General features: G+C 25.1%; 1 protein-coding gene across 1 annotated transcript; it reads right to left on the bottom strand.

The window, feature by feature from the left end:
* Nucleotides 1-1,476: 1,476 nt before the first annotated feature.
* LOC129606025 (uncharacterized) lies at nt 1,477-10,887 on the bottom strand. Its single transcript, XM_055516077.1, has 4 exons — nt 10,842-10,887; nt 2,756-3,071; nt 2,479-2,675; nt 1,477-1,998 (listed from the first exon to the last, which is right to left on the bottom strand). The coding sequence occupies exons 1-4, from the start codon at nt 10,885-10,887 to the stop codon at nt 1,985-1,987; spliced, it is 573 nt and encodes a 190-aa protein (XP_055372052.1). The 3' UTR covers nt 1,477-1,984.
* Nucleotides 10,888-19,880: the final 8,993 nt, after the last annotated feature.

The raw sequence follows: 19,880 nt of genomic DNA on the forward strand, positions 1-19,880 counted from the left end.
TAAAAAGAAAAAATTCGCATTCTAATCTTTTATAGTTTAATTTTGTTTTTTTTTTTGTAATTTTATATCATTGCAATTTTATAATTAACTTTATTCATTTTATAAATTAAAACTCATGGAATTCTTCTTGCACAAGTGTAACATTGGTGTACCAAGACGTTTTTAATGTCAAAGATATTACTAATTATAAAATTAAAATTTTTAATGTTTTTTTTTAAATGAGTATACTAAGTTGGCTTTGCCTGTTATATTTCCTGAATTTTATCAGTAAATCAATAAAAATTTAACGACTTTCAATAAGTCCAATTGTGAAGCCTCATAACTCGAAAACGAGTTGTATTCGTTTATTATCCTACTTCAGGAATACCATTGAGTCTCGGAAACACCTTTTATAAGATGTGTTTGCCACAACAATATATTTTAATATTGATTCCATTGATCAAACAACTCTTTAAATTCAATGTAGATTTCGATATATACGCATATAGAACTTATTATTAGTTAAAGAGAAATAAAGAATGTTATATAGGAAATTTATAGTTCATTTGTGCATTTTGAAATGAGTTATTGTAATCAAGATTTATAGTTGTTTTACGATTGAATAATTTTCGGGATTTTAATTTTTTCAAAAAAAAAAAGAAAAATTTAATTTTTCCAATAAATTTTTCTAATAATGCACACACTCATAAACACAAGCATACAACAAAATTATACAACACAGTCAAATTTCATTTTTAAATGATTTATATACTTATATATGTATCTGTGTTTGTGTGTTTGAAATAATTTCAACTGTCTGATGTCTATCTGACATTTTCAATCCTGTCAATGACTCAATTTATTTCCTTTTTACTTTTTTCCCTTCCCAAGATTTGTTTTTATCTTGAAGAAAAAAAAAATTATCTCTCCCAACTTTAATATCCTTTATATATTTCTCCGTTTTGCTTAATTTCATTCTTCACATTATAGTTTTCTTTTTATACTCGTCGTATCTAGCATTTTGTGTAAGGATAATGCTAATACGTCTTTACATTTTATTATTCTAATACTTGTACTCCTTTAACAATATTCAATTTTATATTATCCTTTATATTATTATCCTTGTGTGAATTTGAATTAAAGTAATTGTTATTTTTTCATTTTTCGTTTTTTCTATTTTTTACTTACTTTAAATATTCTTTTAAATTTTTTTGTTTTGTACTTTACAAAATATTTTAAAATAAATTTTTAAGTGCCGTCATGTTGATACTTGTCATTTCAATTTCTCTTTAAACGTTTGTTTCTCCATGTTTTCTATATATGTATTTATGTTTTTTAATGTTTTTATATATAGGTAATAGTAATTGAAGTTAGAAACGCTGCTAATATTCGTTTAAATTGACTTTTTAAACTTTGATTCCATCCACTTTTATATTTTGATAAAGTAATTGAAAATTACATCGTAAAAGAAAAGGAAAACCGGTTTTATTTTTATAGTTTATTTTTAATTTTGTTTGAGTGTAAGAATAGTGAGAGTAAAATGCTGCTTAATATTATTATTAATTAACAAATTCGAGGCCAAAATAGAATAATTTTTATATTTTTAAATGAAATGAACAATTACTCTTACAGTTTCTTAAATTTTATAGGTGCCGGGCCCTATTGCACACACTACTTTTACTTAATCAATTAATCGAAATATTGAAAAGTTTTGTTTGAGCCAAGGGACAAAATATTAATGAATTAACAAAAAACTAAAAGGTGATTTGTGCAATTGAGTCCCGATTTTCTTGTTTTGAATAAGAATTTCGTTCAATAACTAATTAAATAATTTTATTTATACAATCAATTGCGAATATTTTCCAAAATTTAAATTTAAAAAAAGATTACAGTATTTTTGATATTGGAAAAAACCGCTGCCTCTGTCTATTTCACGAACTAATTTATACGTTGGTTCTCTTTCTTTGCGACTTTTTAGTTTCATGTTGACAATTTTTCGTCTTCTTTAGTTTGGATGTCCTAAAAATAAAAGTTATTTGATATACTAGGTATAACTATGAAAGTTATTGATTATTAAGTTGTGTGTAATGCTGATATTTTAATATTTTCACTAATTTGAACTCTTAAAATTATAAAGATTTTCCACAAAATTTTTAATATTTAATATTTTTTCATAACAATCTTTTTCTTTTTTTATTTTCAGGTAAGCTACAAAGATCTTTTGCAATTATTATAATTAAATATTTAATTGGATATAAAAGGTAACTTTGTTATTAAAATTTTAAAAATATAAATTTCTCCATTTTTTTTGAATGGTATGCAATTTCAAATGCAGTGAAGACTGCTATCGAAATAAACGAGAATAAAAATAGACTAGAAAATTTACTTTTCATATTCAATGTGATAACAACTAAAGATCAAAATGTTAGAGATTCCATAAAGGAAGTGAAACTTCTAAATAACATATTACAAAATATAATTTTCAAGGTGAATTTTTACTCTGATTATAAATAGCATCCGAATATACACTTTCACCAATTTGGTCCATTTTTTGCATATTTATAAATTTATATGCGTTGAAACATAAAAAAACGACATTGCAATCATGATTTCTGCGAAATTTTTTGGTGATTCCAAATCCGTTTCGTAAGTAACATGATTCTTTGCACGGGATCATTATTGAAGCTCGAATTTCACTTAAATATAATGATTAAAATAAATTTGGTTGTTAATGAAATTGCTAGGCCAAAAAAAAATTTTACATTTTCCAACTTACGCTTCATAACCGTTCTCATGTGTTACAACACATTCGTAGGGATCCATAGCTCCAACATCAGTTAAAGATGTTCTATTATGTTTCACCAATCGATATGGATGAATTACAAATTCATTATTAACATTCCTGCAATATGGTTTACATGTTATAAGAACATCATCGTTCGAGTTACATCCTACAAGCTTTACGGTTGGGCCTTTTGTGTTGTCTCTTGCACTTTTAATCCAACCATGTTTATGATTTGTGATTTCAGATTCATTTCGAAAATATGTTGTTGGAGTAGGCTGTTCTATAATTACTAATCTTGGAGTAGAATCTAAAAGATAGAATATAAATGTTTATGTAATTTAATCTATGATATTTAATTTCTTTTTTAGACAAATTTTAATAATTTAATTGCATACCATCCATTTTTGATATTTTGAAATATTTTTATTGAATGGATTTGACTGGTGATTAATGGTTTTTTTAAATTATGATTTAAATGGTTTTTCTTAGCAAAATTTAAATTTTTCGCACCGGTTTGTTTCACGATATGCCATAAGAAATTTGTTTCAAAAAATTTTTAAAAATTTTCAAAATTTTAGTTACAAAATATTTTTCAAAGTGTATGGTATAACTGATCTGGAAACAACTGAATAATAAGGCCTTTATGCTTGAATTTATAGAAAATACTAAAAATTATCAGTAGAAAATAATTTAAAAAAAAATTAAAGCTTTTATTCTCCAAAAGCTCCAAAAATATCAACTATCAAAATATTTACATATGACTGCGATATTTACGTGTAGTAATTCTGTGGCTTAACGAAAAACATTATAAATTCAAACAAGTAAAAATATTTTAGTCGGTATAAACCGACCTAATTATACCCTGCACCTTGCCAATCTGAGTTTAAAATTTGTTTTTGAAATAGCTAACTTTTATTGTTGTATACCAAGCATTCAAACTTGTCAAATCATTCTATAGAAACTACTGCCAAGTCTCATAAACCTAAGTTTGTTATTTTCTCAAATAATTAAAATTTGCTTTTAAAGTTGTGTGGCAGGTACCCAAACCCGTTGTCCGAATTGATGCAATTACAATAGGAGCCGTCCTTGTCAGAAAAGAAACAACTTTGGTGTTGATTTCATTATTCTTTTTTGACTTATCGTGCAATCGAACGGACGGACGAACATGGCTAAATCAACGCAGAACTTTACGCTGAGCAAGAATGTCTATACCGGAGACGACTTCTTTAAGTGGTTACAAACTCCATACCATGTCATTACAATTAAATTAAGTAGGTAAAACAATTAGGGATTAAATATAAGAGAATTAGTAGGGATTAAATATAAGAGAAAACTACAAAATTTTATTGACTTGAAGTAATATTACCGAACACCAACTAGATTTGAATCAAATATTGGTTAAATCACATAAATTAAAAAAACCGCAAAAATTAATTTCAATATGTTATTACTCGTTACCACAGTATTATTTGACTTAAAAATTTGTAGATATTTTACAAAAATGTTTATGGATTCTCTTTATTATTCACAAATCATTGGTTATCTCATTTATTATATAAACATGCGTGTATATGTACATATGCATATGTACAAATTTGTTTTGATTAAGAGAAAAAAATTAAATTCGTTTTAAATGAAATTGAAGAATTGTATGGGAACGGGAACTACCCATTTAATTTTTATATTTTAAATGACTTATAAAATGAAAAATAATTTTTATTTTAAAACTCATTATTTGTTAGGGTTATTGAATTGTTATTATTTTGACATAAAACCCTACACTGTAGTTTTTAAATAGAAGCAGTTTTAGAACCATTCCTCCTAAATAATAAAGACAACAATGATTATTACTTCAAATTGCGGAACGCCGTATAAATAAAATAACAGAAGCAGAAAACACATCAGTTGGTATATGAGTGTTTGTTGAAGAGAGGTCATAAGAAAAAAAAAAATATTTTCTCAATCTAAGAAGTTCTAATGCCTGAATTAGATAGTACGGCATTCGAAGACAATACGGCATGAAAACCGAAGACAATAGGCACATATTACGCTTAAAATAGTATTTAAAAATACTGATTGCTCTTTTAGTGCAATAATAATAGCTCTAATATTTTCAACTCTTTGAATAATATACATGTGTGTATGTATGTAAATAGTCGAAATCACGTACACTAGGCATTTATATTTTTTTTCATTCTAAATTCTAAGTCATATACAATTTGGGAATATTGGTAATATACTGCATTACCGGAGTAATATACTGCATATGTCCACAATTTTGAAGTCAAAGTCCTGTTAAATCTTTCGACTTTTAATCTAATAGCAATGTAAGTATTTAGTATTTATTAATACACTACTTATACACACATGTGAACCTGATTTCAATATTGCGTTTACGATTTAATGCGTTTATATTTTATGTGTGGTTTTTATAGATGAAATAAAAAGAAAAACCAAATTTTGAAGAAAACCGTTGAAAAAGGATTTTTTTGGTTTTTATTTAATGTTTTGTTTATTTCTTTGATTTTTTTTGTAACCTCAAATTATATTCCACACTTAAGTTTAAGATTATCAATTCAAATTCATCTAACATTATGCTGGTTTTCACTTTCAATAGAAAACTCCAAATTCTATACTATTGTCTTTCTCTATTTTTCAATTTCTATGTTCATATAACATTTTCTATCACTAAGTCTAATAAAAAAAACAGAAATAAAATTTGGTTTTTGGAATTAAATGATTTTTTTTTACACATTCTATTCACGTAATTGTAATCCTTTTATATTTTATGACGGAAACATACTAGATTATAAGTGAATATGTAAATAGCTGTATATATATACATATATACATGTAAATAATTTGTAGGTATGTGATAAGATTGTGTATAATCATATTTTAAATAGAAATTTTCAACATATGCATAGAAAATGTGTTGATGAATGCTTATCAGATAAAGATAAAAGGTCGATATAACTATTATATATGCATGTATATTAAAGGCTATAAATGCCTACCAATATAACACTTGCTATATATATACATTTGTACTCATTATACTATAATTTAAACCTATCCGAAATTAAAACATATATAACACATAATGTTCCCAAAAACTTGATGTGGTCGAAGAGAAATTTAAATGTTGTATGTAGTACAAGAATATATATATATATTATATATGGATGTATGAATTAAGATTCACTTGAGTGCGTTTTTATTACAATAACGATTAGATAAATTATAAATTTTCATTACACAAATATATGATGCGTAGATCTACTACGAGTACCTATTAACTATAGATTCTTAAACTGTTCATATTTGAGGCCCATCAAATATTTTTAATATTTTCTAACCCAAAATATTTTGCATTTATTTTTTAACGTAAATAATTTACAATATTTGACTACTATACAGAATTTTCAAAATATGTAAGTATAAGAGCAAAAATTCAAATATAAATGTCTTGACTCTGATACATATATATACAGGGTGTTTCGCATAAAGTGGCAATTTTGAGAGATTATTCTTTGATCAATTTTCAGCAAAAATTAATAAGGGTGCAGATATACTCGTTTTCGAGCCACAGCTTGTTGAAAAGAAAGTACCAGATTGTCCTTCAAGAGCTTGTTTCACAAGCGATTATTTGCTCTTTATTTTCTGTGTTACAATTAATTTGATTTGGGCCATCAACAGGTAACAGCTCAAAAACGTGTATATCTGCTCCCCCTCCCTCACACTCATACAATTATGCTTCTGAAAATTGATCAAAGAATCATCTTTCATATTATTTGCCACCTTAACCCTGTATAAATGGAATTATTTTTTAAGAATTATTTTAAAATTAAATTCTTAAAAAATTTTTGTCTGTTATCCTATTTTTTATTGAAATTTGTCCTCCCCAAAGATTCATAAATTTTTAACTAACATTTTTATTAGCATTATAATTTTTTCCGTTTTTCTTTGATATTATACCTTTTTTATGTGTGTATGTATTTTTCCTTTTATTGAGTATTTTAAAATTAAAACAAAAAAAAAATTTGCATTCTTCGAAAACTAAAAAAAACTCAAATTATACACAATAAATTTTTAACTAAATGTATGTTCTACAAACGTATGTATATTAAATATGTTTATATATTAGTGATTTCTTTTACCCATTAAACTATTATCCTTACAATAAATTTTCTTGTTCAAGTTGAATTTATATAAGTATGTATGTATATTTTATTATTATTTTAGGATTTTTAAAGAAATGTTTGCCTTAATTTGTTTTCAAATTTTTCTTGTTTGTTTACTAATGAAATTTTTTTTTTTTTGAAAATTTTTAATCAATACTCTTGTAAAATACCCAAAACACACATGAACAAACAACTAGTTTTATAAATAGTTTTCGTTTTTCGAATGAAAAATAAAAATATTAAAAAATATTAAAGCATAGGTATAGAGGGTTGTTGTGTGTATTAAACTAATAAAATTATTATAACTAAAATAAGAAAAAAGAAGTAAAATAATTTTCACATAATGTACTTTATACCCTAAACATATTTACAAAATACACCCCTGGGATCATGAATAAAAGGATGTTTAAGAGTATTTTTTTTTTTATATATTTTTGTTGAATTTTCTATACTTTTGGTATTATTTTTTATTTTTAAAGAGAAATGGTTATTATGTAAAGAGATTTTTATTTTTTTTTTCGATAAAAGTGATTGTAAAGCTCGGAGTCTATATTGCATATGTTTAGCTTTAATTAAAGACTAGAATAGAATAGTTGACCGTGTCAACTCTGTGACACCCGCAAGAAAAAATTATTTGAAATGTCGGAGATAATTGACATACAGTTTCATTCAACCTCTTGCTTTTTAAAATATGTGTACAGCTATTTTATACATATGTGCTAGTTTTATATACCATATAAACCCATAAAATCCAAAAGAGTTTTACTGAAAATGATGCCCACATCACCAAATTTATTTTTACAAAATTTTTGCTTTGTGTAAAGTTTCTTAGTTATGAACAATTAAGCTTATTTCGTTGTATGGCAGCTAGCACAAGCAGTTCAGAAATTTCAACGGCTTTTATGAAACACGATAGCTTTAATAACATATTTACTTGTGCAAATTTTTAAAACTATGCAAACTACTTTTAATCAAACATAATGACCCTAATAATATGTTTGCTTTTCCCAAATTTTAATACAAAAGCATCTTTAATTTTTGATATACAGACAAAAAAATTTTTGAAGTTGTATCGCAGCTGAACTAATACCACAATTATATTCAATTTAAATGGGGTTCTATAGCATTGACTATAATAAATCGGTTGTGAAAATTTGGTGAACTTAGCTCAGTTAGTTTTTAAATTATCTTTTGGACGGATGAGCAGACGGACAGACGTCGTCAAACCCATTCGAAATTCGACGCTGATCAAAAACATATATCTTGGGTCTATATCTGGGACCATTATTTCTTAGTGGTAAATTTAATATACTCTTCGAACATACGTTCGTACGGATATAAACAGAGTTAAATAAGAATATTGCATATTAAAAAGCTATTCAAGTCGATCAAGATTTTTTTTTTAATTTTTTTTTGAATTTTAAAATTTCATATTGTGCCGATACTGACTTTTAACTGGGTTACGTATATACAAAACAGCACTTACGCTTTTTAATAAAAAAAAAATTAGCATGTCGATCATTTTGTAGACGGTTTTTCAAGCGTTTTGCTCCCAATCATTAGAAATGATTTTTATTAGAAAAATAATAATGTACCACACGTCACATCAAGTCTGAAATACGTACTTATCTAGGTTCCGGAAAACATAAAGATATATTATGTACATAGACATGCTTGGATTCAGAACTTAATTTTACAAAACCAAAAACCAAAAATCGATTCTTATTAAATGAGTTGATTATGGAATATGAAATTAAGAAGTTGCAAAACTTATACGAAATTTTACTTTGTTTTCCCATTTAATGTCTTATTCAAAATATGAATTAATAAGTATTATATTTATATGAATATTACGAAAAGGATACTAAACTATTTATAATAATTACATATAGGCACATCTTTACACATTATACATATAAATTAATGTAGGATTCAAATTACACCTACAACATATTGTGCTATAACAAAAGGTAATAGAAATTATATGTAGGTATATTTGAATAAAAAACTTTTTGAATGTTTTTAAATGAGTTCAGACATCATTTTATTACAATTATATTTCTATATTATTTTCTTATTAAATAGTATAGAATTCATACTTATGTAATGAGTTGGCAGGCTTAACCATTCTAAAAGTTTTTTTTATATACAATTAAATTTTACAAGTCTTATTGTAAAATATTATTGTAAAATGAACAGTTTTTGTGAATGAAAAATTTCCATAATTAATTACAAAAATCTTTAATAATTTAATTTTTTTAATAATCGACTTTCTCAATTATTTTATTCTCATTCAATTGAATATTATTAGTGAGAAAAATTTTTGTTAAATTCCTACACTTACCAATATTAAATAACATAGAAGCAATTATTTATTGCATAAATTTAGGATGAGAAGACAGTTACAAAGAAATTTTAAAATACATAATAGTTGAATTCGTTAAATCTTTAGTTCGACTAAAACAAATTACTGTTAGTTTTTCATTCCAGTGTTGTGTTTGTTGAATCTAAAAATTTTTTTTTGCGATTTTGACATACTCAGCTATTTTTAAGAAAATCCTGCATATTATAGAAATGTTAATAAAAAAATTCCCATTTTGCGACTTGGTAAATTAACGGCTTTTGGACAGGAGCCGATTTGTAAGATTTTTTTCGAAACGGAAGTTTATTTTTTTAAGTTTTTTTAGTTTTTTATATCAAAATTTGTGTAAATGTAATCGGAGTAGGCACACGAATATTTTTAATTTAAATTTGTTAAAAATTTAACTTAAAAGTGTAGACTTTGTAGTTTTATAAAAAGATGTCCTTAAGTGTATAATAATGTAGTTTGGAAACAAAATATTAAGTATAATATAATTCTTTTTTTTTTATTCTACTTCACTGAAAAAAATGATCACTATTTCCGTAGCCAAAAAACATAACTACAATTTTATATCTGAAGTTGCTAAAAAAAATAACAAAATTAACAATATTTCTGCCTCCATATGGAATACATATTTATTCTGTAGTGATATACATAGCTGATTTAAGACATGTAAAATGTAGCTAGATTTTATGACTACATTTTTTACTGCCCCTATGAGATTCTACATATGTACATGACAAACAAAACATTTCTAAAATTACTGCGTTGTATTGAAAATTAAGCTAAATATTATGACTGTTTTTGCAATAGAACATATTCACTCACAACTCTCACTGTTTGTTTATACAGTAATACAAAATTGCTGTAATAGCTAAAATATATGCTGAGGATTTGGCCAATTATACAGCTGTCTTTTTCTATATGTATATATAAAATCTACAACGAGAATGCTATATTAAATTTGCAGTATTATGCGTAAGAAGTAGTTCAAATATTTCGATTGGACTATACGCAAGTTAAGTGTGAAAGTTAAGGTAAAAAAAAAATTTAAAATAAAAAATTAAATGCAGTAAAAATGGATAATTTTGTAAAAAATATTTTGGAAGAATAGGGACTTACATAGCTCATTAAAACCTATTTTTGAAGGTAAGTAAGTAAAATTTACAAATTTTAATTAAAAAAAAAAACATATCATTAATCTTAAGGTGAATATGAGTATGGAGTTATTATAATTGAACATATATATGTATATGTAAGATATATGTATATATTATTATCATATCAGTATTTTATTTTGGCTGTTATGTCCATGTTTTTCTGCATCCTTACAAAAAAACATAGCTCCTTTAGCTATAAGAAATTGTGCTAAAATTAGTTTATTAATATTGCAACATTACATGTGTAACTAACAATATTACAGCTTTAATTATACGAGCTCATAGCTGTGACAGTTATATTTTTTGTGATGCTGTAAAAAACATCACTGTAAAGGCTAAAATAAAATGCTGGTAATACATTCGTTCATTACCTTTTGTTCTTTTATCAAATTCTCGAAATAAAACGTAACATTCCATTGCAGTGATAAACGTGACAGCAATTGTTTAAATTGTTGCAAATACAAGTAAATGTTAATAATCCCGTTCTTTTTTTATCCAAAAATATATAAAGGTTAGATCAGATTTTTAGTTTTTTTAGAATCAGAAACATAAGCGGACACGTTTATAGTGCGCAATAATATTGTGCAATTAAAAAATGTTAAAAATTTTTAAAATATAAGTATTATTTCTTTTTATATAACTTAATTGATGTTTTATAATAATATAGTGAATTACGTAATATGTTATATTAATAATATTATTTCTTTTTCATAAACCAAGAAGCTTTTGAGAACTTGGAATATCAAGGAGTCTTAAATTTAATTAAAAACAAGGAATAAGAGCAATATTTTGGGATAAGTTCGTTAAAAAATATAAAAATATGCAGGTGAAAACAAATATTTTGTTAATTGAATTAAATTTCTTCATCAGTAATTAATTTAAAATGTATATTATATTTCAGTATTCAACGCCATCAGCAGGAAGTATTTCGGAAAATACTTACGCAACTGAAATCGTGGAAAGCGACAGTGTTACTATATCACATTTTGCATTGGAAAATAGTGGTAAAATACTTATGTTATTGCAAGACAAATCAACGTCATCTTTGCCAGTTTTGGATTTATCAAGCTCAGCGCTTTGCGAAAAGTTTTAAAAACACAAACGTTATTAAGCAAAACTCTCACTTAAATACGTAATTCATATTTATAAGGATTATTGTTTAAGAAGAAAAAAATGTTAAACTTAGTATATGAAAAATATTAAACAACCAAATAATTTGATTATGTGAAATGTTTATTTTGTATATCAATAAAAATTTAATAATGAACCAAAGGCTATTGCTAGTTTCACTTCTTTTAGTTATAACACATTTCAGAATAGTCCATTTTATTTAAGTAATGGAGTTATATTACATTGTTTCCATAGTGATAAATAATTGTAAAAGTAGTAAAAATTAAATACTGTATTTGCAAAAATCCCCAATTGAAACAGACCTAATAGGTTGCTAAAAGAGCCACCTTAGATTGGTATTATGATTTAAATATTTCTTAATACAATTAAATTTTAATGCTGCATTTGCAATAATCTCTAACAGCAGTATACATAATATATAGACACAGAGCCAAATTACATCGCTATCAATAAAATAAATAACTATAAGAACTGTAAAATTTTAATTATATATTTGCAAAATCACTGACTGTAACACTAATAATACATATCTGACAGAGTCAAGTTGCATAGTCTTGAGTGAAATAAATAAGTGCGAAAACAATAAAATTTTATGCTGTATCGACAATGATATATGGCTCTCAGTAACGAAAACGGCTTGTATTTTTTAGCAGCATCAGATAAAAAAATATCAACTAATGTTAATATTTCAGTGCAATAAAACATGACAGAAAATGCTATTTTTTCGCACTATCCCGATTTCTACCAGTTTTTATAACTAGGAGCATGCAAAACTTTAGCAAATGTAGTAATATTTTTTTTTGAGTGTTCGCTCCTAGGAGGAGAATAGGGCTGGTGCATGATTATTGTAAATAACCATGAACCAGTTTCTGATGTCATTGAGTTTACTTAGTATCTGACGAACCTACCGTAATAATATAAACTGGAAGCCGTTTTTTTAGACCGTTTCGAATTATAATTCTCTCCGAATTATCACAAATATAAAAATTTGTAAGTTTATTGAATTATTAATATTTTTGTAATTTATCTAGTAATTTATTTAGTTCATTCTTTGTTGATAGTTTAATACTTGTTATCAAATTATTTGAAATTAGATTATTATAAGGTAAATGTGATTCGTTTTACAAATAAATTATAAAGCCATTTTTGTATTTTAATTACTCTGTTTAAAGTTATTTTTTTTTCAAAATGTTTTTTACATGTTAATTTAAATTTTATAATGTTTGTATACTTTTTAAAATTATTTATCCAAATAATTTTATATTGACATAATTTTTAACAAAAAGAAAACTTTTTTAGTTATTAAATTGAATGAGAAATTAGAAAGTCCTTAATTTTCTATTGCAAAATTATTTTTTTTACAAAAAAAAAAATGGGCATATTAATTTTTAATTAGATCACATTTTAAATAAACTAGATTATTAAAAATATAGTTTTTTTTTTTATACATAAATAAACTATAAAGGATATTGTGTAATTAATATCCTTTTATTTAACTTTTTACTTAAAATATTTTTTTTTTAGTTTTTTATTCTAAAAATTTCAATGATTTTGAATAATTGATATAAATTGAAATTACTTACTCTTTTAAAATTGTTACTTATTTGAAATATTTTGATAATTTTTATAAAATAAAAGTTTATTATTCATGGTAAATATGAAATGTTGAATGATTTATAATTATTGATTAACTCATAGAATTTAGAACGAAAGTCTTATCTTGACTTCCATTACTCACTCGCTTTATGATTTACAACCATTAATATTTGCAATTGCTTTATAAAAAGATTGTTAAGCATTTTATAGAGAGCTGGTTTTTTTGTGTTTGCCGTGACAAAAACACCGACTCATTTCAAGGTATTTTACTTTTAGTATTACAAATTTCCCTCGAATATTTCGATATTTGTATATATTTATCCAGTAAATTTATAAAGTTTGTCCAATAGTACAAGGGGCATATTTTCCACTTGGAAATTACATTGTACCAATACTGTCTCTAATAGACTCCCTCTATTTTTCTCCAATGTCGTTTCCCACTGAGCCTTAAACAATTTTAATTTTGAAAAATTTCTTACATATTTCCTTAATTTGAGAAAATGCTAAAAAAACCACAATCAAAAATAATAAAAGGACTTAATATTTATTAATTCTATCAATATTTATTTATAATATTTCTATTCATCTATCCAACAATTTTGCAAAAATAAATTTTTATGTTCAATAGAACTGTAGTGGCCTAAAGAATTGTTATATGTTTTCAAAATACTCCTCTTTTCACTCTATTTTGACATAAATTTATTTTACATTTCACTTTGTCACTTTTGAAAGTAGGTCACTACTGTACTGAGCGCCTAAATTGCTGCAATGATTAGTTACTTTAGTTAAGTAATGCAAAAACAGTTCTTATATTTCACACGGGTCAATTTCAGACTGGTTTCCAAATCGCTTGAAATCCTATCTGAATTTTGTTGGAATATTGTTGAGCCACGGTCAGTAAAAAATTAGAGTTAGAATGCAACCTTTGAAATCTTTAGTTTATTTAATTCGGGTAAGATTAGTTTCTTTTTTTTAATTGTTTAAAATCGATTTATTGGAAAATTGAAATTTTTTAGGAATATCAGGCCATTGTCCTACTTCTCATTAAAACTTGTTATATTGTAAGTATGCAAAGGATTAATTTTTTGTATATTTTGCATTGTAAGTACACAACAACAACTTTTAAAATAGGTCAAATCAAAAAAAAATTTTAATTAATAAAATATTTAAACTTTTAATGTTATACTTTTAACTTTATAAGATCTTCAATCTATTCCAAAATAGAAGCTATCAAATGTTCACATTATTTATGCGAGAAAACGAAAATCCTTGTACAATAATTTCCTTTTTTTGAAATCTTTTTGAACGTATTTTTCAATTTTCTTTTTAAAAATAATTTGAAATTTTTGATATTATCTTTCGAAAAATATGTTTAGTTTACAATATTACTGTAATATTATTAGTCTATATTTTTTGTAAAGTAAAATATTATTAAAAACCATAAACCATTCTATTTTGAAATAAAATAAATCCATATAAAATTAAATATATAATTATAATAGAGTATACCGTATATTTAACTGGCTATATGAAAACTATGTAGCAAATAAATAAGGCAACCGAATATTATACACATACATATGTGTATGATTCAAATATGTATGTATATCTAAAGTAGATATAAAAATACAAGTAATAAGGAATTTATATTTTGTATACTAATGTAATGATGACCTCTTAAAATTTTACAATACATAAAATTTACCACAATATTTTGTGTTTCTATTACAGTAAATATACAATGACTGTAAAGTATACCAGTATTTAAAATTTACTTAACATAATGAAATTTAATAGAATATTAGAGAGAGAGATAGAGAGAGAAAGAGACTTTGTTGATTTATAATTTATTTTATAGTAACACACAGGCATGCATTCACCCAGAAATGAGTATATTATGTGAAAAATTCTCTGTTATTTATTGTACTAGAATATTTTTGAAATTAAAATTAATTTATAAAAGATTTATATAAGAAGTTTATTACAAATACATATAGACAATTAAATAAAATATTTTAAAGAATGTTATTTTATTATTAAAAGATTGTTTTCTTATTTTATTTTAAACTAAATTTTTGGAAATTTATTTATTATTATTATTTATGCGTATATAGGTTTTCACATATTTAGTTTAAAATATTTTATTATTTTCTATATTTAATGTAGAGATTGTGTTTCAAGAAACAGATTCTATTCAAGTTATATTTAAATTTAATGGAAATTGTTATTAAATTGAAACGTAGCCTTTGAAAAATTTGAATAAATTTAAATAATACCCTATACAAATTAAACGTTTTCAAACTAACTAATTATATATTAGGTAATATGGTCAAAATTATTCGATTCAGAAATTGTTTTTAAAATTGAATAATAATACTGTGAAATTTTTCTTATTTCAATTTAATTTTGTAAATCTCAGTACTTTTCCAACCGAGAATATTTTGTTTTTGAAATAAATAATGTACAATTGTTTTGACACAAATGTACAATTGTTTATTAAAATTAATTTTACTATAACAAATCAAAAATTTATTTTTAGATATTTTACAATTACAAGCTAACTATAGTAAAATTCAATAGTTAATTAGAAGGCATATACCTGTTTAAGGAATTTTGAACAGTTAAAATAGTTATTTTGTTTCTAATACGTACATAAATCTCCTCAGTTATGTTAAATCGTATTTGAATAGGCATTTTCTGAGAAACACTACTAAAAATTCTTACTTAAATGAACTCGATAAATTCATAAATAAGTGTGAAATCTTTCATAAATAACATATTATAATTTAATAAATAATTTTTTAGAAAAAGAAAGGTTTTATTTGTAATATTGTCAATATTTGAATTACCTCCTTCACATTCACATTGCATACTTTTAGGGTACGATAATGTAAGAAAAATTTTAATCATATATCTAAGATGAATTACATGTCTAATCAGTTAGATGAAAGTTCAAAATCAAGGTATTTTAATAAAAGATATATTGTTAGCATTTTACTTTGGAAATTGAATAGAAATCTTTGGAAATTGTTATACTTTTTCAAATAAATAAGCTGCAAACTGATTTCTGAATGAAATCTGGTTAAAATTTTACATCAAATTTCCGGTAATAAATTACGTTTTCACGTATAAAATTTTTTTAAACAATTTACTTAACTTCAATTTAAAATTTTCTCTTAAATTTAATACAGCATTTTTATTTTTTTCCTGATAATTAAATTTTAATTGTGCATGTCCCACAATTATTTGATTTCAAAATTACGTGTTGATAAATTAAATTAAAAATATAAAATATATAAAACTATTTTATATTTAGAAGTATTCATTTGTGTTTGTTATGATATACAACATCATACGAGTATATAGGATAATCAATTTAATCAAAAGATTCTGCTCTACTTTGTCCTTCTTAACTAATAATTTCTTGTAAAGTCGTTTTGTTGCAAAATTATGTGCAAAGAATTTTTTTTCCATATACTTTTCATAATATTTTTACGTTGCTGATTTATTTATGTATACCTTAATTCCCTATATGAAGTAAATAACCACCTTCAGATTATAATTGTTCTTATCTTTAAAGGAGAACACATCGTAACAAAACAAAACAGAGAAAGCAAGAAAAGGGCGAGAGAAAGAAAAAGAGAAAAACAGAAATTCTTAACAAATTTTTTGAAAGCTTGCCATTACTTTGCTTTCTAAAATGAATGACAACGAATAAATGTCAGATCGTCAACGGGTCTTTAAAGTCCTCAACATTGGTATTACGATGGATTTGAAATAAATATGTGTTTTGTTTTTTTTTTTTTTTTTTGGTTTTTCCTTTAACTTTGACAAGATTTACTTAAGTATTCTGTAGTAATATTATTTTATGTAATAACGTATGTTGTATGTGTGTATGTTGATTAAATAAAATGTAAATGGTTATACATCCATATTGTATATATAGTAATAATAATGAAACATTCATCATCATAATCATTATTGTTATTGTTGTCAGTAAAAATGGTACATAGACCAATAGCATACTATTATCATTACTAGAGATGTCATCATTATCATCATTGCAATCAACATTAAAAGAATATCCTGTTGTCCTATATTTTTTGCAATATGAGCTGTTGTTGTCGTTTTTTCACTCCATTTTCTTTTACTATTTTTCCTCTTTATATTTGTACATTGAGTATTTTTGTCGCTGTTGCTGTTTGTTTATTATTATTGTTCTCGTGTTGCTGTTATTGTTGTTTTTCGTGTGTGTGTCTTTTCTTATATTTTCTTATATTTTGACGAAGTTTTGCTGTTTCTCCTCTTTTTCATTTTGTCCTGTTCTCTGTTTTTTTTCTTTATTTTTACCGACCGTATTGTGTAAACAATAGGTAGGTTATGTGATGGCAACAAATTTTGCATATCGAGTTTTCGGTGGGAACGTACTTCTCCATAATAGGGAAGTGTAAATAAACTATTTTTAGCAACCTGTCGGTCTGTCGGTCTGTCGGTCTGTCGGTCTGTGTGTGCACGCGTGTATCTCAAGTTCGGCTGAACCGATTTTGATGAAATTTTACATGTAAGTTTGTTTCCACCATGGCACGGATCGATCAACTTTTGGTATATATCAGGCCTCGGGAACTGCACTTTTTAGCGGGCCTGTTTTACATTTTTGAACATTTTGAAGAAAATATTCAACCGAATTACTTGAAATTTTATATATAACCTCAGCTCGACCGTCCGCAAAAATTCGTATGTTTTGGAAGAAATCAGGCATCGGCAACTAGACGTTTACTACGGGCCAAATATACATTTTTGTGTATATAAAGAGAAATAATCAACCGATTTCATTGAAATTTAATATATGAACTCCTCGTATTAAAACAATGAACATATAAATTTTTTGGAAAGATCAGGACTCGAAAACGGATTTGCGGGCCGATTTTACATTTTTCACCATTTTGAAGAAAGTATTCAACCGATTTACTTGAAATTTCATATATAAGCTTTGCTCGATCATACGCAAAAATTCCTAACTTTTGGAAGAAAGCAGGCATCAGCAACTGGGCGTTTACTACGGGCCAAATATACATTTTTGTGTATATAAAGAGAAATAATCAACCGATTTCATTGAAATTTAATATATGATTTTCCCGTATTAAAACAATGAACATATAAATTTTTTGGAAAGATCAGGCATCGGCAACTAGACGTTTACTACGGGCCAAACATACACTTTTGCGTATATAAAGAGAAATAATCAACCGATTTCATTGAAATTTAATATATGAATTCCTCATATTAAAGCAATGAACATATAACTTTTTTGGAAAGATCAGGGCTCGAGAACTGATTTGCGGGCCGATTTTACATTTTTCACCATATCCACAGAACAAATTGATGGAATTTCTTGAAATTTGATATATGAGTTCTGGTTGTTACCGAAAATAACTGGCGAGCATTTCAGGGAATTCGGGTAGCACAAAGCGAAACTCTACTAAGAGCCAAATTTACATTTTTCTAAGTATGTTAACTATAAGCTTACTAATGTCCTAAAAATTGGAAAGAAGTATTTAACAGACATTTTTATAATATTCTGTAACACTTTCATTTAACTAGACAATACACTATGCGGTCGGTTATGTGCTGACGACATCAGATTTTTTTTCCTTTATTTCTTTATTTTATTATTTAATTTTTTTTTCATTCCTTATGTACTTACTTTATTTCTTTATATTGTCACACGTATAACACGTTGCTTATACGTTAGTTTTTTTTATTTATTTATTAAGAAAGCAATAATGCTGCCAATTTCGATCGAAATTTGTACTAATTTCCCATCCCATCTTCATTTGATTCGCTGAAGCTTTAAAAATATCATAGGAATATTTTTTATTAAAATTTAAAATGAATTTTGTTTATAATAACGCGTTAAGCGATTTTTTAATTGAAAATGGAATTTAAAAAAATTATAGGACACAGATTAAAGATGGCAATTGGGTAAGGTTAATACATGCGAATGTGAATGTGCACATAGATTTCTCTTGTCTTGTTTTTGGATGTGAATTTTAGCAAGGACACAGATTAAAGATGGCAATTGGGTAAGGTTAATACATGCGAATGTGAATGTGCACATAGATTTCTCTTGTCTTGTTTTTGGATGTCAATTGTAGCAAGGTGTTTGAACATTGGCCCTAACGATTTCTTCAAATTTTGCTTTTATAAAAAAAAATAGTTCAAGAATGTATAAGGCCGTTAATCCAAAATAAGTCTTATATTCTAAACATAAATCTTGTCACTTCTTATACATATAAGTTTTATATAAAGATAAATAATAAATATATATGTGCATTACAAACTATTCATCTATGATATAGTTAAGTACAAGTGTATGTATGCCAAAATAATTTTGACCTGATTGGTTCATTGATCTTTGCAATTAAATTTTTTATATTATTGTTTGTTTGTTTTTAATAATTTGTTATTCTTAGTTTATTTTCGAAAATTTATCATGACTGTGTGCACATCATATTATGAGCATAATAATGTCTATATGTATGTAGTTTTTATAAGTTGTTGCAGTATATTTAGTAATAGTAAGTGAACAGGTATACATATATATATATATATTTTATATTAATTTCTAATATTATATTTGTTATTATGAATATTTTCGTAGCGTCAAATCTGGGGGGTACTTT

The sequence above is a fragment of the Condylostylus longicornis genome, unplaced genomic scaffold (assembly GCF_029603195.1).
Source record: "Condylostylus longicornis isolate FDR11 unplaced genomic scaffold, ASM2960319v2 ptg000017l, whole genome shotgun sequence".
In the NCBI taxonomy this organism is placed as follows: domain Eukaryota; kingdom Metazoa; phylum Arthropoda; class Insecta; order Diptera; family Dolichopodidae; genus Condylostylus; species Condylostylus longicornis.

Bases quoted from the DNA above. Each gene is read 5' to 3' on its own strand.
- LOC129606025 (XM_055516077.1), bottom strand. From the start codon at position 10,887: ATGGAATGTTACGTTTTATTTCGAGAATTTGATAAAAGAACAAAAG. The intron at 3,072-10,841 runs GTAATGAACGAA...TCTATCTTTTAG, and splicing joins ATTTGATAAAAGAACAAAAG to ATTCTACTCCAAGATTAGTA. The intron at 2,676-2,755 runs GTAAGTTGGAAA...ATTATATTTAAG, and splicing joins CATGAGAACGGTTATGAAGC to TGAAATTCGAGCTTCAATAA.